Here is a 26,539-nt window from a genome sequence, read left to right as displayed (position 1 = left end):
ACCGTCCACCTTGGTAGGCCAACCCCTCGTCACCCAGCCCATTACTGTGCGCAAAACAGAGTCTCTGGCAGAAACCCTCGCCACCTCGTTTGAAGAAATGGGGCCCGGGGAAACAATGTCTAGCAGTAAAACCGGAGCTTCCGGGGTTGGGTTGTCCAATAGTTCTGGTAGAGGACATCGGCTGAGTGCGTCAGCATGTCCTAAGGTTTTGCCTGGTCGGTGGAGCAGTTTGTACGAGTATGGGCTAAAAATATGGACCATCTTGTCATCCGGGGGGAGAGAGCCGCCGGGGTCGGTTTATCTCCAGCCAAAAGTCCTAAAAGAGGCTGGTGGTCTGTAATGAGTTCAAAAGTGTGGCCAAACAAGTACTCGTGAAATTTTTTGACCCCTGCTACAGCCGCTAGTGCCTCCCTATCTAGCTGGCTATAGTTCCATTCAGCATTAGACAGAGTGTGAGAGTAATAGGCGATGGGTGCCTCTAACCCATTTGGCAGTCTATGGCCTAAAACTGCACCAACGCCAAAGGGGGAAGCGTCGCAGACTAACACCAGAGCTAGTTCAGCATTGTACTGAATGAGGAAACTGTCCTCGGATAAAAGTCTCTTTACTGTGTTGAAAGCAGTCGCTTCTCGCTTGCCCCAAACCCACGGAACGTTTTTTCCAAGGAGCCTGTGCAGAGGCTCCGCAACGGTGGCTTTTTGTTTCAAAAACATCGTATAGAAATTGAGTAGGCCCAAGAAGGCCTGCAGCTCAGCTTTTGACTTGGGGGTGGGTGCGCCTTGGATGGCCCTCACTTTGCTCTCTGTGGGATGAATGCCTGAGCCGTCAATTCTGTAGCCTAAGAATTCCACTGATGGCACTGCTATCCTGCATTTATTCCATTTAAGCTTGAGTCCCGCTTCTCTGAATCTGGTTAGGACTTGTCTAACCCTTTGGCCCAACTGCACTTCGTCCTGGCCACTAATCAAAACGTTGTCGAAATACGGGACGACGCCTGGGAGGCCTTGTAGAAGGCGCTCCATGGTACTTTGAAAAAGTCCTGGGGTGATGCTGACCCCAAACTGAAGCCTGGTGCATTTGAAGGCACCTCTGTGGATTACTATAGTCTGTGATTCTGCCGTAGCGTCATCTACTGGCAGTTGCTGGTATCCCTGCGCAAGGTCTAGCTTCGCGAATAGCTTGCCAGGGCCCAGGGAGTGTAGTAGATGGTGGACTATAGGAACCGGATAGGCGCTCTGCTGCAACGCCTTGTTAATCGAACACTTATAGTCGGCGCAAATTCTAATTGAGCCATCTGCTTTAACTGGAGTAACTATTGGGGTTTCCCACTTAGCGTGATCTACAGGAACTAGCACCCCTTGTTTAATGAGCTTGTCGAGCTCCGCATCGATCTTGGGTTTTAAGGCAAAGGGAACTCGCCTCGCCTTCAGTCTAATTGGCGCTACATTGGGGTCTAAATTGAAAGAAATAGGGGTCCCCACGTACTTGCCTAGAGTCTCTTCGAAAACGTCCCGAAACTCGTGAAGCAGTGTTTCTTTCAATGATGATCCGTTGATGTTGTGGACGCCCGTGAAGCCCATGCCAAGGGCTCAGAACCATTTCATGCCCAGTAGACTCGGAAGAGGCTTGCTGACAACGGTCAGAGGCAGCTCTTTCTGAAACTCGCCGTAGGTGACCCGGAACTCGTGACTCCTTCAACGGGAACTCGGTTTCCCTGGTAGTCGAGTAGGTAGATTTTCTGTCAGGATAGCTGGCTTTTCTGAAGCTTGGGCAGGAGTGCCTTGAGTGTCGACCAGGACATGATCGATAGCGTAGACCCGGTGTCGATCTCCATTTCGCACGATTTGCCATCGATTTCTACTTTCGTGTAGACCTTCTCGTCGTCGGGTGTGCTGGCTTGGCCGCTTGTCGTGCTGTAGGTTTCCCGCTTTTGAGGTTCGCGCCGTTTTCTCGCGCCGTCATCTTTGATTGGCTGTTTTGAACGAGCCGATTCTGGTTGGTCACGGTAGTCACGTGGTTTTCAACTACGCGGAAGTTGAGCTCTGCAAACTTGTGCTAGATGGCCTTTTCTATTGCAACGCCTGCAGATGACTTCTCTGTATTTACATGACTGTCTCTCATGATCCCGCCACAGCTGGGGCAGTTCTCGTGGCGGCGGCTTTGTTCACTCGATCTCTTTTCTGTATGGAAGATGTCCTCGTCCGACTCTTCCTCTGTGCTGGTTCGCACCTCCTCTCTGTGGACGGGGGCTGTTTTCGGCCCGTCCTTGCTTGAATTGGGACACTGCAGCGCTTCCGACGCCTTCGTTGATGCCTCGTGTGCTCGGGCTTTGTCTAGCGCGCCGGCTAGCGTTAGGTCTGGCTTGGCTAGAAGACGCCTTTGTAACCAGGTATCACGAACCCCGCAAATCAGTTGTTCAAGCAATGCATCGTCTAAGTCTCTGTAGTCACAATGCATAGCGGCTTTTCGAAGCGCTGCCACATAAGCACTGACTGGCTCCCCTTCTTTTTGAACTCTTTGCCGGAGTTCGTAGCGCTGGACGAATTTGGACGGAACTGGAGCGTAGTGAGCCTTCAGGTTGGCTTGAAGGACGTCCCAGGGGACCGTCTGGACTGGGTTGGTTCGCAGAGGGATTCTGCCATCTCGAATACGTCTGGCCCGCAGTGGCTTAAGAACAGAGCCCGTTTTCTGTTTGCGGAGAGCCCTTGCATTTCGCTCGCTTCCAAGGAGCATTCGAACCTTGTCAGATACAATCCCCACTTCTCTCGGGTTGGGTCGAAGGGTTTTGGTGGAACGTAGGCAGACATGCCGCGTCTTCGTGTTCGCCAGTCACCCTGGCTGAAACTCCAAGCTCTTTTCGAGTTGCCTCTTGTGGCCTCTATCCCACCTTCGTCGCCAATGTTGTAGCGCGGGAATAACGAGAGGCACAAGCAGGCTAGTAACAACAGCTCTTTAATTCAGGGTGAGACTTCAGCAAAAACTCACAGTCAACAGCCCTCTTTATATACTTTCCAGGGGTGACCAAGAACCAATCAGGATTCACTATGCATTTGAATTTCCCGCACAAAATAGATACATACACAACACAGAGAAATCTTCACTGGAATTTCTGCTTTTGCTCCAGAGGAAACCCCCAATCAAAGACCCAGAAAAGCAGAAAGAGGTTGAAGACCACCACCTGCACTTTTCAATGGTTCAGCACAGTGATTCCCTTCCAGATTAGCTCTGTGATTTTCTGCAACATTTTAACGAGGTGTTAAAACACCCAGACATCTCATTTAAGCTACTTAAAGCTAGTATTCCTTTCCCTGCTGTGGGGGTGAGGGGAGGAGGAAAAAAGCAGCAAAAAGTGTCAGTTTATTATTCTATCTGAGGGCAAATGAGACTAAGACTCATTTGCTGTTTCTTAGCTCAGCTGAGGCAGCAATCCACTCTGCCGTGCGAATCAGCTGAACTAATAAAAAACAGAATATAGGAGAGGTGAGAGGAGGGAGAAGGCAGGTGGGCGGGTCTAATCAAAATTTTCCCTACCAGTTCTCTGAACCAGTCAAAATTTTCTCTCCCCGGATGCCAGAACTGGTGTGAACCGGCTGCATTTCACCCCTGCCTTGTGGTCATTAAGTGAACACTGTGGTTGTAAAACAAGTCCATTTTCCCCAATGGGCATTTTTAACTGGAAACCAGAAGAAATTGTTGGAAACTGGCAAAAAAACATAGAAAACCTCAGTCACATGACTCTGTGGGATATTGTAACTGGTCATAAGTGTGTGTGTGTGTGTGTGTGTGTGTGTGTGTGTGTGTGTGTGTGTGCATGGCTGTCAAAACTCCAAAAATAGGTCAAGTAGCTCTGGGGAGATCAGTCATAAATTAGAACACTTGCTAAGCAACTGGCCATTAAGCGAGGACCACTTGTATTTGGTTTGCCTTAAGGGTTCAGAGCTGTATGAAATCTGGTTTCCTTTGACCCTTTGGGGGATTGTAAAAGGTCCAAATGAGGGAATCCTCTTAGGGGGAATTAGGATTGTGCTCACCATTTTTTGGAAAGTCGCTGTCTCACATGTACAATTAGTCCTCACTTACAACCACAATCGAGTCCAAACTGAAACATTTCTTAAATTTTTTTGCAGTAGCCCTTAACAGGATGAAAAGGCAACAGAACTTGTATAGTTTTTCATTCATATTGTAAAACTCTTGTATAGTTTTGTATAAATAGTTTTTTATTCATATTGTAAAACTCTTGTAACAAAATCTAGTTTTGTGTACCTCTTATTCTTATTTAAGTATTAAATGGATAAAATGAACTATCTTTTGGTATATCTTTTTTTATACTTAAAACAGTAATTAGGGCAAAGAAATGAAGTCAAGTTGGCCACACCTGCCCAGTCACATAACCACCTAGCCACGCCCACAGAACCTGTTGTTAAATTATTTGAATCCCCACCACTGGGTCAAATTATTCTCCAAAGCACTGGAGGGCAGGATAAGAAACAATGGTTGGAAATTAATCAAAGAGAGAGGCAAACTGGAATTAAGGGAAAACGTCCTAACAGTGAAGGCAATAACCAGTGGAACAGCTTGCCTCCATAAATCATGGGCACTCCATCACTAGATGTTTTTAAGAAGAGTCTAGACCAGTGGTTCTCAACCTTCCTAATGCCGTGACCCTTTAATACAGTTCCTCATGTTGTGGTGACCCCCAACCGAGGGTGGGTTCTAAATTTTTTTTACTACCGGTTCTGTGGGCGTGGCTTATTTTGTGGGTGTGGCTTGGAGGTCATGTGACTGGGTGGGCGTGGCTAGCTGGTCATGTGACCGGGTGGCCATGGCTATATGTATAGGGACTACTCAGAGGGCTGAAAAAAGTCATTTCTGACAGGTCCTCGCACTTTTGACTGGTCCTCACACTTATGACCATCCTCACATTTATGCCTGTGCAGCATTCTTAACAACCATGTCACTCATTTCACAACTGCTTCTCTTCAACATGGTATAAGATAGGGCAAAAAACATAGAATGTGAGGACAGTCGTAAATTCAAGGACTGATCAAAAGTGCAAGGACCAGTCAAAAATAACTTTTTCAGCCCTCTGAGTAGTCCATATGCATAAAAGGATACAGCAATAGAGAGGGCTGAAGGAAGGAAAGGGAAATTAGAGTAGGAGTGAAGGTAAGAGAGGGAGGAAGAGAGGAGGAGAAAGAGAAAGAGAAAGAAAGAGGAAGTAGGGAGAAGAAGAAGAGGGGGGGAGAGAAAGTAGAAAGAAAGAAAAGACAGAGGTGGTAGGTTTGAGGAGAAAGATTGCTGTAAAATAAAAAAGATGAAAAGGAAGAACGCCAACCCCAAACAAATATTAAGATATTAAGATAAAGAATGAATTGTTAAACTTTAAAGAATAAAAGAGAACAAATAGCAATAAGTAGCAATAATTAGAAACACACATACAAACATACAACGTATTTTCTTTGAACAGAATATTTGGCCGGTTCACAAATTTAAACAGTTGTAGGAGGTTAGCACCCACCCCTTTCCTAGAAGAATGAAATATTTTGGGAAATATTAAAAAGGCAGAATATTATATTTCCCTACCTGAATGAGAAATGGAGAAGCATATTTTACAGACAAAGCAGCTCCCACCTTCCTGCCCCCCACCCTTTGTTAATGGGCCAGAGGCAGAAAGTCAATCCTTTGTCAAAGGACATTTGCAACACAATAGCAACAGAAACTAACACAATGGGCCCCATCAAGCCATGTGATCCTGTCCACCATTAAAACATCTTTCCAATCAGTCTCCATGTTTCCAGTGTCTTTTTTCCCACTTGGAGCAGAATCCAGAAGGATATTTCTTCCAACACAGTATTTAGTCATTTCAATTAAATTTACAATTTCTATATTTCCTTTTTACCATATTTATTCCTCATCTATTTTTTTAAAAAAACAATATTACCCTTCATCCTCATCTCTAATCTTAATCAAATTCAATTTTTCTCTTCTAGTCTATATTATACCCCTTCGCATTGTCATCTATTTTTATATCCATCCTCAAATTGGTTAATTATGTAATACAGTTGCTTAATACAAATTCAACATTTTAATATAAATCAATTAGTTATATAACTATCTTTTTTGTATATTAATATGAACATGAATATTCCAATTATTTCCATGCAATCCAATTTCTTACAAATCAATTAATTATATTTACCAATAATAATAAACCAAATAATTTCCCCCATATATTCCTCCAAACCACAACTTAACCATTTCTGCTTTCAACACAATATACAATTAATAGTATCTCAATTATTACCATTCCCTAGTTAAATAGAGCTTTTTTTCTTTTGTGTTTTAAAATCTCCTCTTTTGCTCTAAATTTCCCATTGTTTGCAGTTTTGCACCTACCTTTTTTGGTGATGAAAAAGAAAAAGAAATCTCTCTGTCTCATTTTGTCACGTTGCAGCCTGCTTACTTTCAATTTCACTTTTTCAGCATAGCTAAGGGGGAAAAAAATCTGCTCCAGGAATTTACCTCTTTGCAGCTAGCTCTTTGAAGCCCCGCGGCAAGAATTTAAAGTTTTTTTTCCCTCTAGCCATCAGCTGGGACTCCGGAGGCAGCAATAGATTGGGAGTGGGCGGGGTAAGCAAACGGCGACCGGGCGATCCAACAGAGGCAGAGGGTGAGGGTGAGTGAAGGCGTGGGGGGGGGCGAGAGAGGGCTTTGGCGACCCCTGTGAAATGGCCGTTCGACCCCCAAAGGGGTCGCGACCCCCAGGTTGAGAACCGCTGGTCTAGACAGTCACTTATCTGAAATAGTATAGGTTCTCCTGCTTGAGCAGGGGGTTGGACTAGAAGACCTCCAAGGGCCCTTCCAGCTCATTCATTCATTCTAATGGTGAATTGAACTATGCCATAGCCAAAGCCAATCCACTATTTACTGGCATCCTGACATCATTTTATAGGTACATTTTCATTGTTTTTCACTGCTTCCCTTCCTATATACATAGTTATTGTGAAGCTGTTTACATCAATAAACAGTGTCTGATTATTTTTGATCAGGATATTCTTTATGAACATTGGCTTTTTATTATACTGTAGCATTATTTCTCCAGTATATAAATTTTGTAACTGTGTGATTAGTATGTTAATATATTTTACTTATTTAAAACTTTTAATACAAATAGTGCAGAATAATTTCTTATAGCTAGGAGAGGAATACATTTTTAAAATATCACCTGTCTTATTACCTAATATATATCTGATTTGTTTCCTGGGTTTTTCAGAATGCTTTTATCTTCCAATGATGATGATCTTTGCTCTGATTTGTGTCTGATCAGTTTTCTCTCAGGACAATCTTCTCTCTCTGCAAGGGAGTTAAAAATTGCCTTCTTGTAGTCAATTCCAATTTCCTGTGAAAGAAATGCAATGTTTTCCCGTAGCTAGTATTAGTCTTAAAGTATGACTCAGTTTTAGGCTTGGTTTCTCAAGCTGAACTTTTAGAAGGCAGTGCGAGGACTCTTCATATTGCTTCTAAACATTTTTAGGTGGCTTTACTTCACAATGGGAGAAGAGGTATGTCTTTAAAAAATACTTTTTTCTTGTGTATGTATACAACTGTTGTAATGTGCATAATATAGGTAACAACTTGTTTGGCAACAAAGGCTTCAAATGGTCTATATCTTAGCATAAAATATGTTAAAGAGAGTTTTCACTGAAGTCTTAAAAGGAAAAACAGCAACATCTGTGTTTCAGAGCTAATAACTAACATTAATAACTTGCACTGAATTGTGTAGCTGCTTCTTTTATATTTCTGCTTTGACAGATACACATACGCAGATGCTTTATGATAGTCTTCATTTAATATGATTTGAGATTTGCTTTAAATCTTACTATATAATAAATGAAAATCAGACTTTTGGAATTGTTACTGATAAAATACAACAAACAAAAAGAATATGGTAGAAATTATGCTTCCAAAACAGTTAGGCTATACTTCTTTTCTTGTAGAAATAGTTTGCTAAATATTTATTTGATTCAAAGGTATTTATATTTTTACTCAGAAGTAAGTGATAATTAGAGTTACAGAGAAATTTTCCTTATACTTTTTAAACATGTTGACCTTTTATTTGTTTAGTTATTATTTGCCAATTCCTTAATCTATATTTGTTGTCCAGATTTCTAATTCTGTGTGTAAGCATTATAACTGAGCTCTATTTGAAACATTTTTTTTTTCTGCTTGCAATATAGAATGTGTCATCTATGTTCCTGTTTGAAATTGAACAAAGAGAAAAAGATTTTTACAGTTTAGTACATGCTAAATGTCTGGAATAATTTCAACATATACAGTAGAACCTCTGGTCACAACCATAATTCGTTCCATAACTTTGGTTGCAAACCAATTTGATCATGACCCGAACCTAATTTTGGAAATTTGGTGCTTACAAAAAAAATGGCATGGAAGAGAAAATCGGTGCGGGGGAAAAAATGTGATGGTTTTTGTTTGGAACCCAATTTGGTTGTGGTCAGAAGTGCTTGTTAGAAGGGTGTTAGTTTGTCCCAAACTTGGGAAATTGTATGTATCCCTGGCCAACCAGAAAAAACGAGGTATTGCGATGTATGACCGTAAAGGATTAGTGACTCAACAATTACATGCAGATGAAGAGGGAAGAACATTATGTTTGGAGATTAAAACAGATTTAAAATTGGCTTCACTAGTAATTATCTATGCTCCCAATATTGATCAAAAAAACTTTTTTAAAAAACAGTATAAGAAGATAGCTGATCTCAATTATGAAAATGTATGTATTTTGGGAGATTTTAATGCAATCTCAGACTTAGGTAAGGATTATGAACCAGGGAAGGGATCCCAAAAATATGCCAAAGGACAGAGAAAAACACTACCAAAAACTTGGGACAAATTGGCAACTGAAATAGGACTGTCAGATATATGGCGAGATTTACATCCTAAAGAAAAATAATACACCTACTTCTCCCCCAGACATCAGTCGTGGTCACGGATTGACATGTTTTAGTCAACATCAGAGATTAAAGAGGCGATTAAAGAATTGGAGATAGGTACGAATGTATGGGCAGACCACCATCCTATAATAATCAAATGGGCAGGGGTTAAAAAAAAAAGAGCGAGATGGTCCATGAGAGCTGAATTAATGAAGGATGAGGATTTTGTTAATATGATAAAAATGGAACTACAATTTTTTTTTATGGAAAACAAAAGAGAGGACACTTCTTTACAAAATACTTGGGACACTGCTAAAGCCGTAGTATAAGGACTGGCAATAAAACACTTAACCCGCAAATGGAAAGAAGAAAGGTCAAAAAGGGTGGAGCTAATATCAGAGTTAGAAAAAATGGAAGAGGTGTTGCGATTAGACCCACAAAATCTTAAATCCAAAGAGAAAATAGAGTTAATTAGACACGAGATTTCATTAATAGACCAAAAGGAGTTGGCAGACAAAATTAGGAAAAGCAGACAAAGACAATTTGAACATGCGAACAAAGCTGGGAAATGGTTAAGTTATAGACTAAATAAAGAGGCAGAAGCAAGAAAAATAGAATACCTACAGGATAAAAATGGAAATTTGGCAGTTAATAGGGATCAAAAAGTAAAAATAGCCCAGGAATTTCACGGCTCCTTATACGGAGAAGAAAGATGTCAAGAAAATAAACTTGGGGAATATCTCCAGAAACTTCAATTGGAACCGATCCCCAATTCTTTTAAATAAAGAGATTACTATTGGCGAAATTGAATGAGCTATTAATAAGCAAGCGGGGGGAAAGACCCCTGGACCTGATGGTCTCCCAAGTGAATTATACAAAGGTATTATTGACTTGCTGAGTCCTCAACTAAAGGATGTATTTAATGAGGCCTTAACAGATGCCAAGATACCTCAATCCTGGAGGGAAGCTTATATTTCATTGATCTCAAAGCCCAACTCGGACCAATCACTAATTCAGAACTACAGACCAATTTCACTCTTAAATGTCGACTATAAGATCTTTATGACAGTACTAGCAGAAAGACTCAAAATATTTCTTTCCCACTTCATTCATCAGGACCAAAATGGCTTTCTACCTTATAGACAACTTCGAGACAACGTAAGAGTAATTTTAAATGTAATGGAGTATTATGAAAGGTATTCAGACAAAGATATGGCAATGATATTCATAGACGCCCAAAAGTCCTTTGATAGGGTCAATTGGAATTTTATTACACAACAATTAAAAATTATGGAATTTGGCTCTAAATTTATAAATGCAATTCAGGCTATATATACTAAACAGTCGGCCAGGTTGCTATTTAATGGAACAATCTCCGATGAGATTAAAATCTCCAAAAGTACCAGACAGGGTTGCCCTCTCTCACCGTTATTATTCGTGTTAACTTTGGAACCACTTCTCAACATAATCAGGCAAGACAAGGATATTAGAGGCCTAAGGATTAGGGGAGAAGAATACAAGCTCCAAACTTTCGCTGATGATCTTGTATTCATCTTGGAAGACCCTCTAACTTCAGGTCCGATATTGCTAAGGAGAATTGAAGAATATGGAGAAGTAGCAGGATTAAAAATTAACAAAAAATAAAACTAAAATGATATCCAAAAACTTAACAGAGGATCAAAAAAATAAGGTGCAGGAAGCCATGGGACTTAAATTTACTAAGAAGGTAAAATACCTAGGGATTTGGCTGACAAACAAATACTCTAATATTAAAGAGACCAATTACTTTAAACTATTGGCTGATACAATAGAGGACCTAGATAGATGGAAGAAAATACAGCTTTCACTTTTGGGCAGGGTTGCTGCAATCAAAGCGCATATCCTCCCACGGTGGATTTTTCTATTTCAAACTGCTCCTGTAAATTTGGATAAAAATTTCTTTAGGAAATTGGATCAGGCAATAAACAAATTTATTTGACAAAGGAAAAAAACCACGAATTAAGAGAAAAATGCTACAGGAACACAAAATGAGGGGGGGGCTTGGGGCTCTCAAATTGGGAGTTATATTACCAAGCCTCGTCCCTTCTTTGGATAAGAGATTGAGTATCCCTTTCGAGAAAACGCATATTAACGGTTGAGGGATTTGATCTTCACCAAGGCTGGCATTCAGCTTTGTGGGCACAACAAGGAAAACAATCTAAATATTTTACTTACCACTATATTAGAAAAATTTTAATAAAAATATGGGAAAAGGTGAAGAAACAAACTTATACCCAAGTTCCTAAATGGGTGGTCCCATTGGAGATGGCAACTTACCCAACTGTTTATAATATAAAAAGAAATTGGACCTACAATATCCTGATGGATGGAGGAGGGAATTTAATATCAAGAAAGGAACTTCAAGTAAAAGGAATAGATATAGATTGGTGGTCATATGCCCAAATTCAAGCTAGATTCAGAAAAGACAAACAAGAGTATGGTATTTACCAAATGACACAACCGCTAGATAGACTCCTTCTGGGTGTTGAAACAAAATTTATATCTAAGACCTATAATCTTTTGCTATCAAACTATACAGCTGAGGAGATAGTAAAAGATACGATGATTGCCTGGGGGAGAAACGTAGGAAGACCGATGCAACTTGAAGAATGGCAGGGAATATGGAATAGATCAATGAAATTGACATTATCAGCGGCATTTAAGGAGAACTTTTATAAAATGATCTATAGGTGGTACCTCCCACCAGATAGGATAGCTAAAATGTTCCCTGGATCCTCGGACAAATGTTGGAAGTGTAATTCGGCCAGGGGTACTTTCTTTCACCAGTGGTGGACCTGCCCTCAGATCAGGAAATTTTGGGAAAAGATTAAAAAATGGTTGAACGAGATAACAGGTGCAAGTTTCCCCCTAACTCCAGATTCTTACTTACTTGGAATCAAACTAAAAGACATGGGCAAACAAGACTGGCATCTATTCATCCATATTACAACAGCAGTGAGAATGGCACTTGCCCAGCATTGGAAAAATGCAAATATACCATCAGATCAACTTATAATAAATAAGATATTGAATTGTGTCAAATTGGACAAATTAATGTATATCCTAAGAGACAAAAAAGAATACTACAGTAACTGGGAATGCTGGTATATATGGCTAAAGAAGAGGACAAACATAGAATAAATAACATAGTATTAAATATATACTTAATTATAATGAGATAGAGTTTGGTATTTAAAATAGTCAACGTTATTTGAACAAAAGGATTTACTGGGATGTAACTATGAATAAATATTTGGGGGTTCGATATGACCCCCGGTTAGTCCTTCTTTGTGGTTGTCTTTATGTGTTGTGTTGTGTACCTATATATAACTTATATCTGTTTGAAAATTATATTATATATTTTTTTATTTGTAAATAATTAATAAAGATCTAATTTTTTTTTTTAAAAAGAAGTGTTTGTGACCAGAAGTTCTACTGTATACAAAAATTCAGCAAAGAGCGGTCATTTCTATATATAACATAAATAAATCAGTAGCAGCTCTGGCAATTTTATTGAACAGGATATATATATTCATTTCAGAAAGTTCCTAAAGAATTGACCACAAAAATATGTATATGTGTATTTATTTTTCTTTGCATTAATTGTAAAAAAGGGTTCTAATAATAATAATAGACAGAGGAGACTTCAATTGAAACCAAGCAAAAATGACTGCATTGATATTTTTCCATGGTTTTATTTTGGTTCTTACACACTTTTTTTTTCTTTGTATATAAGATCAACTATTCTTTTGTCATTCTCTTTGTAGACATAGCCTATAATGTCTACAGTTGGTATTCTATATTTTAGAGAAGTTGACAAATTCCTATCAATTCCTATTCCTTTGGAAATGTGGAAGAAGTTGACATTTGAATGGAATTGGAAAAATGTGTGGGTTCTTATATATATAAGAAACTCAAAAAATTAGAATATTGTGCAAAAGTTCATTTATTTCAGTAATGCAACTTATAAGGTGAAATAATATATGAGATAGACTCATTACATGCAAAGCGAGATAGTTCAAGCCTTGATTTGTCATACTTTTGATGATTATGGCTTACAGCTCATGAAAACCCCAAAGTCACAATCTCAGAAAATTAGAATATTACATGAAATCAATAAAACAAGTATTGTACATAGAACAATATCAGACCTCTGAAAAGTATAAGCATGCATATGCACTCAGTACTTGGTTTGGGCCCCTTTTGCATCAATTACTGCCTCAATGCGGCATGGAATGGATGCTATCAGCCTGTGGCACTGCTGAGGTGTTATTGAAGACAAGGATGCTTCAATAGTGGCCTTCAGCTCTTCTGCATTGTTCGGTCTCATGTCTCTCATCTTTCTCTTAGCAATGCCCCATAGATTCTCTATGGGGTTCAGGTCAGGCGAGTTTGCTGGCCAATCAAGCACAATAATCCCATGGTCATTGAACCAGGTTTTGGTACTTTTGGCAGTGTGGGCAGGTGCCAAGTCCTGCTGGAAAATGAAGTCAGCATCCCCATAAAGCTCGTCTGCGGAAGGAAGCATAAAATGCACCAAAATCTCCTGGTAGACGGCTGTGTTGACCCTGGACTTAATGAAGCACAGTGGACCAACACCAGCAGATGACATGGCTCCCAAATCAACACAGACTGTGGAAACTTCATACTGGATTTCAAGCATCTTGCAGTGTGTGCCTCTCCATTCTTCCTCCAGACTCTGGGTCCTTGGTTTCCAAATGAGATGCAAAAGTTGCTCTCATCAGAAGAGGACTTTGGACCACTGAGCAACAGACCAGTTCTTTTTTTCTTTAGCCCAGGTAAGACGCTTCTGACGTTGTTTGTTGTTCAGGAGCGGCTTGACAAGAGGAATACGACTTTTGAAGCCCATGTCCAGGATCCGTCTGTGTGTGGTGGCTCTTGATGCACTGACACCAGCCTCAGCCCACTCCTTGTGAAAGTCCCCAACACTTTTGAATGGCCTTTTCCTGACAATCCTCTCCAGGCTGCGGTCATCCCTGCTGCTTGTGCACCTTTTTCTTCCACACTTTTCCCTTCCACATAACTTTCTATTAATGTGCTTTGATACAGCACTTTGGGAACATCCAACTTCTTTTGCAATTACCTTTTGAGGCTTTCCCTCCTTATGGAGGGTGTCAATGATGGTTTTCTGCACAACTGTCAGGTCAGCAGTCATTCCCATGATTGTGATTCCTACTGAACCAGACTGAGAGACCATTTAAAGGCTCAGGAACCCTTTGCAGGTGTTATGGCTTACTTAGCTGATTAGAGTGGGACCCTTTGAGCCTAGAATATTGAACCTTTTCACAATATTCTAATTTTCTGAGATTGTGAATTTGGGGTTTTCATGAGCTGTAAGCCATGATTATCAAAAGTATGACAAATCAAGGCTTGAACTATCTCGCTTTGCATATAATGAGTCTATCTCATATATTAGTTTCACCTTTTAAGTTGCATTACTGAAATAAATGAACTTTCGCACGATATTCTAATTTTTCGAGTTTCACCTGTATATATGTATTTCTCCTCAGCCAGTGTTCTGCCCCAGCTCTGGATTCCCGAGGATATTGACACACACCAACAGTCCTTATCAAATTTATTAAGTAGCAAGAATAAACCAAAGTCCGGCAAAGGTTGGCAACCAGCCCAGAAAACAAGATATGATAAGACTTTTCCAAAAATGCTCTGATGATAATTACAAGTTGTTTCCAGCAAGAAACTTACTAAAGGCACGTGACTTAAATAGGCTAAGGGAGTGGCCAATTATCCTCAAGCCTTACTCTTGAGGAGACCTCCTCCTCCTGAGTAGCCACTCTTGCCTTTTGGCAGCCCTGCGTTCGCGAGCATTGAGAAGAGGCTCCTCCACTTCACTCTCTCCACTTGAAGGAGCCTCTGAAGGTTCTGAAGGCCCTGGCTGAGTCTCTGCCTCTGGCACCACATCCTCTTTAGCCTCCTCTCTGTCCGACGCGAACGCCGGCTGTGCAGGCTGCTGGCGTGACACTCCACCAGCCTCCTCATCGTCGGGATCAGCTACGATCTGCGCAGGCCACTGGCGGGCCACAACAGACGGGTATTTTCCTACGTAAACCAAGATTTTCAAAATGCTGCCATAGCTCAGTGAAATCACATCCACTTTGAAAATCTTGGTTTACGTAGGAAAATACCCAGCTGAGGAGAAATACACATAAAGGGGCGGCTGGTGTCTTTGGCTCCAGGCTTTGGTTTGGCTCCGAGTTTGAGGTCTTGCCATGTGTTCATGGCGTGTGTCAATTATGTTATCTCTTTGTTCGTCATTCTGCTTGCTCTTTGCCTATAAGACCATTAATCTCTTCCTTCTGTCTTTTTCTTTATGTGTACTATATGTACAAAAAACTTGCTCTCTAATAATACTCTTGATATAATATGGCTAGTAAGGGCTAGTTTTTAACTTTCCCCACAGGATGTTTCATTAAATAAATCTCTATTCAAATTATTATTATTATTATTATTATTATTATTATTATTATTATTATTATTATTATTATTATTATTATTATTATTATTATTATATTTCTATACCGCCTTTCTCCCGTAGGACTCAAGGCGGTGTACAGTCAAGAAAAATATAGACACACAAACATCATAAAATTGCTAATTAAAATTATTACTTAGTTTGGTCAATTAAATAAAACCCAGAATTAGATAACATTTAAAAAATCATTCACATGTTCATATGTTTAGCCCCGCCTGTTGGAACATCAGGGTCTTGAGGGCATGGTGGAAAGCACGGAGATCAGGGATATTCCCTATCTCCGGGGGCAGTTCATTCCAAAGGGTTGGAGCCCCCACAGAGAAGGCCCTCCCCCTGGGAGTCGCCAGTTGACATAATTTGACTGACGGTACCCTGAGTAATCCCTCCCTGTGAGAACGAACTGGTCGGTGGGAGGCTATTGGTGGCAAAAGACGGTCTCGTAGGTACCCAGGTCCTAAGTCATGGAGCGCTTTAAAGGTGATAACTAACACCTTGAATCGCACCCGGAAGACCACCGGGAGCCAGTGCAGCTCACGTAGGAGAGGTGTCACATGGGCGTAACGAGCTGCGCCCATAATCACCCGCGTGGCTACGTTCTGGACCAGTTGGAGCCTCCGGGTGCTTTTCAAGGGGAGCCCCATGTAGAGAGCATTACAGTAGTCCATACGGGAGGTAACTAGGGCATGAGTGACCGTGCGCAAGGCGTCCCGATCCAGAAAGGGACGCAACTGGCGGATCAGGCGAACCTGATAAAAGGCACCCCTGGCCACGGCCATCAAATGATCTTCTAAAGATAACCGTGAATCCAGGAGGACACCCAAGTTGCGGGCCCTCTCTGTGGGGAGCAAGGTCTCATCCCCTATTGTCAGTGATGGTACTAGCTGACTATACCGGGACGCCGGAAGCCACAGCCACTTGGTCTTGGAGGTGTTGAGTCTGAGCTTGTTTCTCCCCATCCAGATCCGCAGGGCCTCCAAGCAACGGGACATCACAGCAAGGGCATCATTGGGGTGGTCTGGGGTGGAGATGTATAGCTGTGTGTCATCAGCATACTGATGAACACTCACCCCAAAACCACGGATGATCTCGCCTAGCGGTTTTACATAAATGTTGAACAGAAGGGGTGAGAGGACTGACCCTTGCGGCACCCCACAAATAAGATGCCTCGAGGTCGACCTCTGCCCCCCTGCCAACACAAACTGCAAACGGTCAGAGAGGAAGGAGGAGAACCACCGAAGCACGGTGCCCCCTATTCCTAACCCCTCCAGCCAGTACAGTAAGATACCATGGTCGATGGTATCAAAAGCTGCTGAGAGATCTAATAGGACCAGGATAGAGGAGCAACCTCTGTCCCGAGCCCTCCAGAGATCATCCACCAACGCGACCAATGCCGTTTCCGTGCTGTATCGTGACCTGAAGCCCGACTGGAATGGATCCAGATAGACAACTTCATCCAGGTATCGGGGTAGTTGTCGCGCCACCACACTCTCAACAACCTTTGCAACAAAGTGAAGATTGGAGACTGGATGATAATTTGATAATATAGCCGGGTCCAGGGAAGGCTTCTTGAGGAGGGGCTTCACAACCACCTCTTTCAAGGCGGCAGGAAAGACACCCTCACTCAGAGAAGCATTTATAATCCCCTGGAGCCAGCCTCGTGTAACCTCCCGGGAGGCCAGTACCAACCAGGAGGGACACGGGTCCAATAAACATGTGGCAGCGTTAAGCTTGCCCAGAATCCTGTCCACGTCCTCAGGAGCCACAGAGTCAAACTCTTCCCAGATAACGCTCTCAAGACCTGCCCCCGTCTCCTCCCCTGGATCTACCCAATCGGAGTCCAGGCCTTCCCGAATCTGAGCAACTTTATCATGCAGGAATTGTACAAAATCCTCAGCTCGACCCTTTAAGGGATCTTCCCGTACCCCCACCTGAAGTAGGGAGCGGGTCACCCTAAACAGCGCAGCTGGGCGGTTCTCTGCAGATGCAATAAGAGCGGAGAAGTAGCTAGACTTCGCCGCTCTTATCGCCACTAGGTAGGTCTTAATATAAGATCTCACCTGTGTTCGGTCAGATTCAGATCGGCTTGTCCTCCAATCGCTCTCCAGGCGTCTTTTCCGATGCTTCATCTCTCTCAGCTCCTCGGAAAACCAAGGAGCTAGACGAGATCGGCATTGGGTCAGAGGCCGCAAAGGCACAATACGGTCCAAGGCCCCAGTAGCCGCCCTGTCCCAGGCGACTATTAGGTCCTCAGTCGAGTTGTGAGCCAGAGTCTCAGGAAATGGCCCAAGCTCCATCAGGAACCTTTTGGGGTCCATCAGGCGCCTGGGATGGAACCATTTGGTTGGTTCCGTCTCCCTGCGGTGGGTGGAAGTGACTTGAAAGTCCATGTGAAGGAGAGAATGATCAGACCATGACAAGGGCTTGATGTCTATATCCCCTATTCTTAGATCATTCAGCCACTGATCAGAGACAAAAATCAAGTCCAGAGTGTGATTCCCCAAGTGGGTGGGGCCTTGAACTACCTGGGTCAGGTCCATGGCCATCATGGAAGCCATGAACTCCCGAGCCGTCTCCGACATCTCACCAGCGGATGGCAGGTTAAAATCCCCCATAACAATAAGTCTGGGGGTTTCCACCGCCACCCCGGCTATAATGTTGAGCAGCTCAAGCAGGACCGCTGTTACGTGGCAGGGAGCCAGGTACGCAATCAGTAGGCCCATCTGAATCCCCCAACCCCACTTCACAAGGAGGGACTCACATCCAGCTATCTGAGGAACAGTGGCCTCGGGCAAAGACTTTCTCTAATGATTGCTGCCACTCCCCCACCCCTTCCCTGAGTCCTTGGCTGATGGAATGCACGGAAACCTGGCGGGCACATTTCCACAAGGGGAACTCCTCCCTCCTGGCCTAACCAGGTCTCCGTAATCCCTGCCAGGTCAGCACCCCCCTCTGAAATAAGATCATGAATGAGGGGGGCTTTATTTACCACTGACCTGGCATTACATAACATCAGCCGTAGACCCAGGGTCTGAGACTCTGAACAACCTGGGAAACGAGCAGTGCTTTGGGGGTCGGAGTGGGCAATCGCTCGTAAACAACGAGTGTGCACTCCTGAAACATAATATGGCCCCCTGCAGCCGTCATATCTGCCCCTCCCACTTACTATACTAATGCCCATCGCTTCATCCCCTTGCATCCTTGTCAGATTTCTGTCCCCATCCTCCCCACCATGATTATCAGACCCATTACCCCTTTCAGTGGATTTATGGATCCCCCCAGATCCATTCCCACAATCCCTCCCAGAACCCCTTAAAATAGAACTTAAAGATTTATCTAAAAACCCCCAAAGCCGTCGGTTTTTTGCAAACCACCTCTCAGGGTTCCAAAACCCGTCCTCAAGGGCGGCCCTTGATAACTGAGAGGGCCAGACATGCGAGAGGGGGGAATCTCGCAGTGCAAGGAGCTCCGCAGTTGAATACATCAAAGATAGGAGCGAATTGAAGGAGATGAAGGATCATTTTCTTCTAAGAGTGTTAGAGATGGTTAGAGATGATGAACCTGGTTCATACATTTTTGGTCAAGTTAGATTCCTGCTGTAACTTCCATATTTTCACAAACACTTCATGTGCCAACCCATATAAACTCTAAGAAAAGCAAGACTTAATCAATGCACTGCATTCTTTACTGCTATGTAATAACGAAACAAAATCAAGAGAGATGAGTTAAATAAAATAAATGAAAAAGCTATTTCATTTCCTTGCATATGGTAGTTTGCAACTACTGTATGTTATCTAAATTCATTTTAAATATATGTTATGCTACATTCTCCAACCCCAAATATAACAATTCTATTTAAACCTACATGTTTGAAAATGAGATTTTGCAGACAATGCCTTGTCATTTGACCATACAATCTTGTTTTACTTCTATCTCAACAATAGCTGTAGAATATTTTTATGAAACTAGATGTTACAGTAGTTTTCTCATCGTTTAGTCAAATCTCTCTTCTCACTTTCAAATAAACATGAAAGGTGATTGATTAATCCTGGTTTTTAAACAATAAATTTTATGGAGTAAATTAGAATGTAAATTATATTACATTATATTAAATTCTATTTAAATAATGTTATTTTTACTGAGAATACTGAGAGCTTAAATACAGTTAATAAATAATCAAGATAAAATATAGTTAATAGTTACTTTGGACAAGTGAGTATCAAAAAAACCTTAATATGATTGCAAATATCATAATTTACTGAGTAGCCTCAGTGATATGGGTGGCTATATAACTTTGATTGATTGATAATTTCTTTTGCACAAATATGTAATAAAATCACAAAGAAACAAAAACTAGTTAAATATATTTGTTATTTTAAAATACGTTTTAGTTAAAATAACTAAAGACATTGTGGCAGGTAATGAATTAAATCAGTTACTTCATATTTTCATTAACTATTATGATTTGGATGAGCAAATGAGTGGTGTTATTTTTTAAATGACTAATTATTTTTATGTTTACAGACAGTTGGAAAAAGAATGCCCACAGCTACAACAGTCCAGGAGGCAAGAAAAATTGAATTGGATAGCAGAACAAAGAGTAAGTCTTCCTGGTTTTTTTATTACATTCTGGTTAAAGAAATTTGGGGACACACTATAGAAGTGCAAACTACCCAAATAATGGTGACACTCTATGAACAGGATAACATCAGAGGGAACTGCTTAATTTTGCAAAATTTTATATAGGAAAATCTTTTAATGCAGTGAATTTTCTGGTGAGAAGGAAATATTGAAACTTGTGAGAGATTTTTGGACTTCTGGTTGACGTTGTGGCGATACAGACACAGAGGAGGGGGTCTCCATGTTTCCTGTGCTGAATTCTTAGTGTTTGTGGGCTCTGGAGGGAGCCAAAGCCACCCTTTAGGGGCGGTGAAGCAAAGAGGAACATATGAGGTTGGGGAGAGTTGCAGCTCTCTTGTCTGGCCCGGGGTTCTTTCTCCCTCTCAGCCACAACAAGAAGAAGAAGCAGCCTAAAGATGGCTGCTACAAAGCTGGGACAACTGAAGAACAACAGCTAAGAGAAGAAGGTGAGCCGTGTTGGAACTGGGGGAGATGTTTCTGGATGTTTCTTTCACTTTAAATCTAATCCCAAGAAACAACTCAGAATCATTTGCTCAGAACTATGTGTTAAAGCGGCGTTTAAACATTTTAGGGGCACTCTGAAGAAATACCTAACCGGAAATGAAAGGCACAGCAAAGTAAATAATAGATTTTGAAATAAACAGAAAATTTGACTCCTAAACTGGGAAGAAGTGATATTGGGAAGGCATTTTTAAATGTTGGAATTATCAATTTACAAAACTTCTTCTGCTTTTACAATTGTTTTATAACCAAAATGATGGACTAGTAAACTGAAATCTAAGTGGAGAGTGCCACCTGCTGACAAAAAGGAAAATTACAAGTCTTCCACTTATATGATAGACAGTGAAAGTTAAAATTCCATTGGATTATTTTTAAAATAGTATTTATTGAATCTTCCAACATTTAAAACACAAAACACATATTTACACTTATAACAGCTTTTCCATATTGGTATCCATATCTTTTGTAACAATCATATTTACAAAAATTATATTTATATACATCACTATCCTATGTTATATCCTTATTTAAATTATAATAATATCTACCCACAAATCAATATCATATATTTCTTATAAATTTTCCATTCTATATATTATACTCTTTACGGCTTATACCTTAGGTTTTATGTTTACTCTTGAGCCAGGAATACCATCTATTCCAAATTTGGTAGTACTCAGATTCTTCCCTCTCCTTCATTTCCATAGACAGTCTATCCATTTCTGCACATTCATAGATTTTCCTTATTATCATATGGTCTGGAAGAATGTCAGTCTATTTCCAATTCTGTGCTAAAACAATTCTTCTTGCCGTTAATATATGTAACACTATGTATTGTAATTCTTTCCCCATTTTCCCATCAAAAATACCCAAGAGAAACAATTCTGGCTTCAACTCTATCCTCTGTTCAATTATCTCTTCCAGCCACTTTCTTATCTTACGCCAATACTTTCTGGCCTTGGGACAGGTCCACCACATCTGGTAGAATATTCCCTGCTTGTAGCCACATCTCCAGCACTTAGGCGATCGGTTTGAGAACATCCTGGCCAATCTGGCTGGTGGTAGGTGTCAATGATAGAACAGGGTTTATAGAGGTTCTCCTTATAAGCAGCTGACATCGTTGGTTTGTAGTTTCTCTCCCATAATTTATCCCAATGATCCAATTGAATACTATGTCCACAATTTCTTGCCCAACTAATCATTGTCTCCTTTACGTTTTCTTCTTCCATTTTAAATCTTAATAATAAATTATATGTTTTTGTGATCATTTTCCCTCTGCTCCTAATAATATTTTGTCAAGTTCCAATTGATCTCCATAAATGCCATATTGTTCTCGATCGTTTTATATTTTTATATTTTGTTCTAATTTGCAGGTATGGCCACCAATCAATTTTTATTCCTTGATTTTTAAGTCTTGCTCCGATTTTAAATTTCCTCTTATAGTTCCGAATACTTTACCACTTTATTTATGTCTAATACATTTGGATAAATTATTGCCTCCATTGTTGATATCCAAATTGAACTTTCATATAATGGTTTTTCTTAATTTTGTCCTAGATATTTATCAACTAGATATTTCACACTAGATGTCTCTGGAAGTATGTATGTGTTTTATTTTTTCCTTCCCACAGGAACGTGTGCCATCCCAATTGGAGATCGTGACCCTCTAGAGTTAATACCATCTTGTTATTTAATTGGACCCAGTCTTTAAGCCACATTACTGCTGCCGCTTGATAGTATAATTCCCAATCAGGGAGGCCAAAGCCTCCTTTGGTTCTAGAGTCCTGTAAAAGTTTAAGGTTTATTTGGGCTTTTTTTTCCCAACCAAATAAATTTACCTATTATTTTATTTAATTGTTCAAAGAATGTTCTTCCCAAACTTATTGGTATTGTTTGGAAAAGATATAACAAATTGGGTAATACATTCATTTTTATTGTCGCAATTCTACCAATCAAAGGTATTTGTAGTTTTGCCCAAATATCTAAATTCTTTTGTATCTGTTGTACCAATTTGTCATAATTGTCCTCTTTTATCGTGGAGCATTTTGCTGTTAGCCAAATTCCCAAGTACTTCACTTTTTTAACAATTTGGATCCCCAGTTTCTCTTCCAATTCCTCATTTTGCCTTTTTGTTAGATTCTTAGTATTTTGGTTTTTTATTTATTTATTTTGAGCCCCGCCACTTTACCAAATTCTTAAATTTCCTGCACTAGAATGATTCCCGTCTCCAAGGGGTCTTCCATAATAAAAACCAGATCATCTGCGAAAGCTTGAACTTTGTATTCTTCCTGTTTGATTTTCAGTTCTTTTATTATTCAATTTTGTCTAATTTGTATCAGTAATACTTCCAGCGATAGTATAAATAAAAGGGGGGACAAAGGACATCCCTGTCTTACCCCTTTAGTTATAATAATCTTCTCCATTGTTTCCCCATTTATTATTATTTTCGCCAATTGATTCGAATAGATCATTCTAATCATACTCGTAAATTTTTCCCCAAAGTTCATAATTTTTATGAACTTTATGATTGATAAGAAAGTTCCAATTTAAATTATCAAATGCTTTTTGATAGCATTTGATAATTTAATTGAAAGCAGCTGGCATTAACAAACATTAATGCCAGCTGCTTTTCCAGATGCGCCTCATAATATTCTAATGAGTTTATAATAATCCATCCATTATTCCTTATATGTCTATTAGGCAAAAATCCATTTTGGTCTGAATAAATAATTTCGTTTAATATTTTTTTGGCTCCTTCGGCCATTATTGCCACAAATATTTTGTAATCAACATTAAGTAGCGAGATTGGCTATAGTTCTTAATTTGTTGAGTGTTTGTATCATCTTTTAGGATAAGTGTTATCAATGCCTCCATCCATGTCTTTGGAAGTTTTGCCTGTTCTAGGGCATCATTGTATATGTTCAATAGTAGTGTTTCCAATGGTTTTTGAATCTCTTTGTAGAATCTCTTTGTAGGGGATATACCATCTGGTCCTGGGGTTTTATTGTTTTTTTGCTTTTGAATTGCCGCCTTTATCTTCGTCATCATAATTTTATCATTTATCATTTCTTTTATTTCATCCAATATTATGAGGAGGTTCCTATCCTTTAAATATTGCTTAATGTTATCTTTATTCTCTATTCTCTCCTGGCTATAAAGAGTTCCAAAGAAATTTTGGGCTATTCTCTTTTTATCCCCCATCTGATGGTATATGTTCCCCTCTTCATCCTGTAATTGTGTTATTAGTTTTTTTCTTTGTCTTTTTTCAATTTATAGGCCAGCCATCTCCCTGGTTTATTAGTGTGCTCAAAATATATCAGTTTTGTCGCTCTGAGATTTTGGGCTATTCCTTCCTGGGAAATAAAGTTTATTTTATGTTTGGTCAATTCTTTTTCTTCCCTAATTTTCTCATTTGGGGTTTCCTGCATCTTACGTTCCAATTCTTCAAGTTTCTCCTGTAGCTCTCATTGTTGTTTCTTTTTTTCTTTGTTCCTCCTTGTCCCATATGCTATTGTTCAGCCTCTGATGTAGGCTTTGGTCATATCCCAAAGATTCTGTAGGGTTGTATTTTCATTTAAGTTGTCCTTTAGAAAAAAATCCAATTCTTTCTCCATCCATTGTACATATTTTTTCTCTTTTAACACCCTCTGGTTCATGGTCCACGTCCCTCTCATTTTTTCCTTTCCCTTCCATTTCAATATCAATGGGTTATGATCCGCCCATGTATTTGGTATTATCTCTACCTCTTCTATATTTTTGCTTAATTCCAAATCCATCCATACCATGTCTATCCTGGACCATGAACCATGCGGGTTAGAGAAAAAAGTATACTGTCTTTTTTGTGGATTCAATTCTCTCCAAACATCCTTTAGATTCAGCTCTTGCATCATATCAAAAAAAGTGGTCGGTAATGTTTTCTTCTTCTTATTTTTTTTCCTCGGATGTAGTCTTTTTTTGGATCCACAACCGCATTGAAATCTCCTAATAAGCAAATATTTTCCGGTTCTAATTCTACTATTTTCTCATGTAGTTTATAATAAATTTCCCCTTGTTTAGTATTTGGTGCATAGGTAACTGCCAATAAGATTCATTTTTGTCTTATTATTACTTCATTTAATAAAATTCTCCCTTCCTCATCTGCGTAAATTTGTCTCGGTTATAGCCAATCCTTTATATATACTACTACCCTTCTCTCTCTCTTTCTCTCTCTCTCTTTTTGATGCAAGAACTGAATAAAATTTCCCTAATTTGGGGGCTTTTAAAATGTGTCCTTGCTGTCTTTTAATATGAATTTCTTGCAGACATGTAATGTCCATATTTTGCTTTTGAAGTTTGGAGAGAACTTGCCTCATTTTAGCTGGAGAATTTAAACTATTTATATTAATTGATATTAATTGAATTTCTTCTTCCATATTATTGTTTGCTAATAGTCCTGGTTCCTTTCCTTGGTCTTATTTCCTGTTACATCCTCGTCCTCGACCTCTCTCTTTCCTGCTGTTCTCTTTCAATCCTCTCCTGTGCCTCTGTATCTAACTCCTTTTCTTCCAGATGTTGTTCTTCCTGGCTTTTATCTTCTATCTCTACACCCGGGAGTCCATTGGATTATTTTTAGCCACCCTATGAGTACTGGAGATCCAGTAAATGAGGAAGTGATTCAACTAAAGTGACATTTGAATATTATACTAGAGGATTGAATTTGTAAAGAGGACATAAAGGGGCTTTTGATAACCTTTGGGACTACTTAAATGGAACTGATTGTTAACCTATGAGACATAAAGAACTGGGACTAGTGTACTCCTTGAAGGGTAATTCAAAGACTGAATACATAGTTCTTGGACTGTTGGATAAAAATCAATTTAAAAAAAACAAAATAAGCTACTTAGAATTTGGGAGGAAAGTTAAAAAAAAGTGTGGCAATTAAAGTATTGAAGCGGGCAAGGATAGATGATTTTCTTGTTTATTGTTGTTCTGATTCGCTTTTCCTTTTTCCTCTCCTTTTTTTAAAGCATAGCAATTAAAGTATGAAGTGGGCAAGAGATGGTGGATGAATGATTCCTTTTTTGTTGTTGTTGTTCTGAGTTGCTTCTCCCCCCTCCACCTCTATTCTTTTTTTTTCTTTAGGCAGGTGACATGATTAGAAGTTAGACAGGAAAGAAAGAAAAAGCTTCTTAATAAAGGGTGACATGATTGAAAGCTAGAATAAGTGATAGAAATAAGGGGAATATTAATGTATATGTTTTTATTTTATAAAATGAAAGTAATAATGAGAAAATGTGAAATAATTGAATAATGATAGACTGCAACCTAACATAGATGAGTATTGTTATTAGAAACACATAAGTTGATTGAAAGTAATAATTATGTTGAATCTGATCAGCTTTATTTGTATTGGAATGTATGGCGCCCAGGCATTGATTTGACATTTTTATATAAGAAAAAACTTTTTTAAAAAAGAAACTTGTGACAGATTTTAACATTTTAAAATGAAACAAGTAGGAAATAATGAAAAACTTTCTTAGCTCAAATGTATAATGTCATGGGATCAGTGGTGGGTTGCTACCAGTTCGTGTGAACCACTGGAGGAAATTTGGCCAAGGTCGCTAAACCAATAGCGATGGCCGGCTGGCCACACCCCCGAACTGATCTCCCAGATGCCGTTTGTTCGCCCCGGCTGCCATGTTCTTCGCACATGCGCATCCCATTGTCTTGCAAGTCCAATGGGATGTGCATGCGCGAAGAACATGGCGATGACGGCAGCAGCTTTTTCCGCCAGTACTTTTCACCAGCCTGCAGAGAAAGTAGCTGGCAAAGAAGCCTTTTTGGAGGCTTCTTTGCCAGCCGCTTTCCAGCAGCGGTGGCTGGCTGGGGGACACCAAAAACTCCAGTCAGCTTGCCTTCCGGA

General features: G+C 40.1%; 1 protein-coding gene across 1 annotated transcript in view; it reads left to right on the top strand.

Annotated features, from left to right (window-relative positions):
• The window catches only part of SH3KBP1 (SH3 domain containing kinase binding protein 1), a 435,673-nt gene that overhangs the window by 338,492 nt on the left and 70,642 nt on the right, over nt 1–26,539 (top strand). Inside the window, exon 8 of the mRNA XM_070943239.1 lies at nt 20,020–20,095. Coding sequence (XP_070799340.1) covers nt 20,020–20,095 — 76 coding nt within the window. The remainder of the gene's footprint in view (nt 1–20,019; nt 20,096–26,539) is intronic.

This window comes from Pituophis catenifer, unplaced genomic scaffold (genome assembly GCF_029215685.1).
Source record: "Pituophis catenifer annectens isolate HBS135680 unplaced genomic scaffold, rPitCat1.0.hap2 SCAF_4, whole genome shotgun sequence".
Lineage (NCBI taxonomy): Eukaryota > Metazoa > Chordata > Lepidosauria > Squamata > Colubridae > Pituophis > Pituophis catenifer.
The sequence above is the reverse complement of the archived record's forward strand: the minus strand, read 5'-3'. Positions and strand labels throughout refer to the sequence as shown.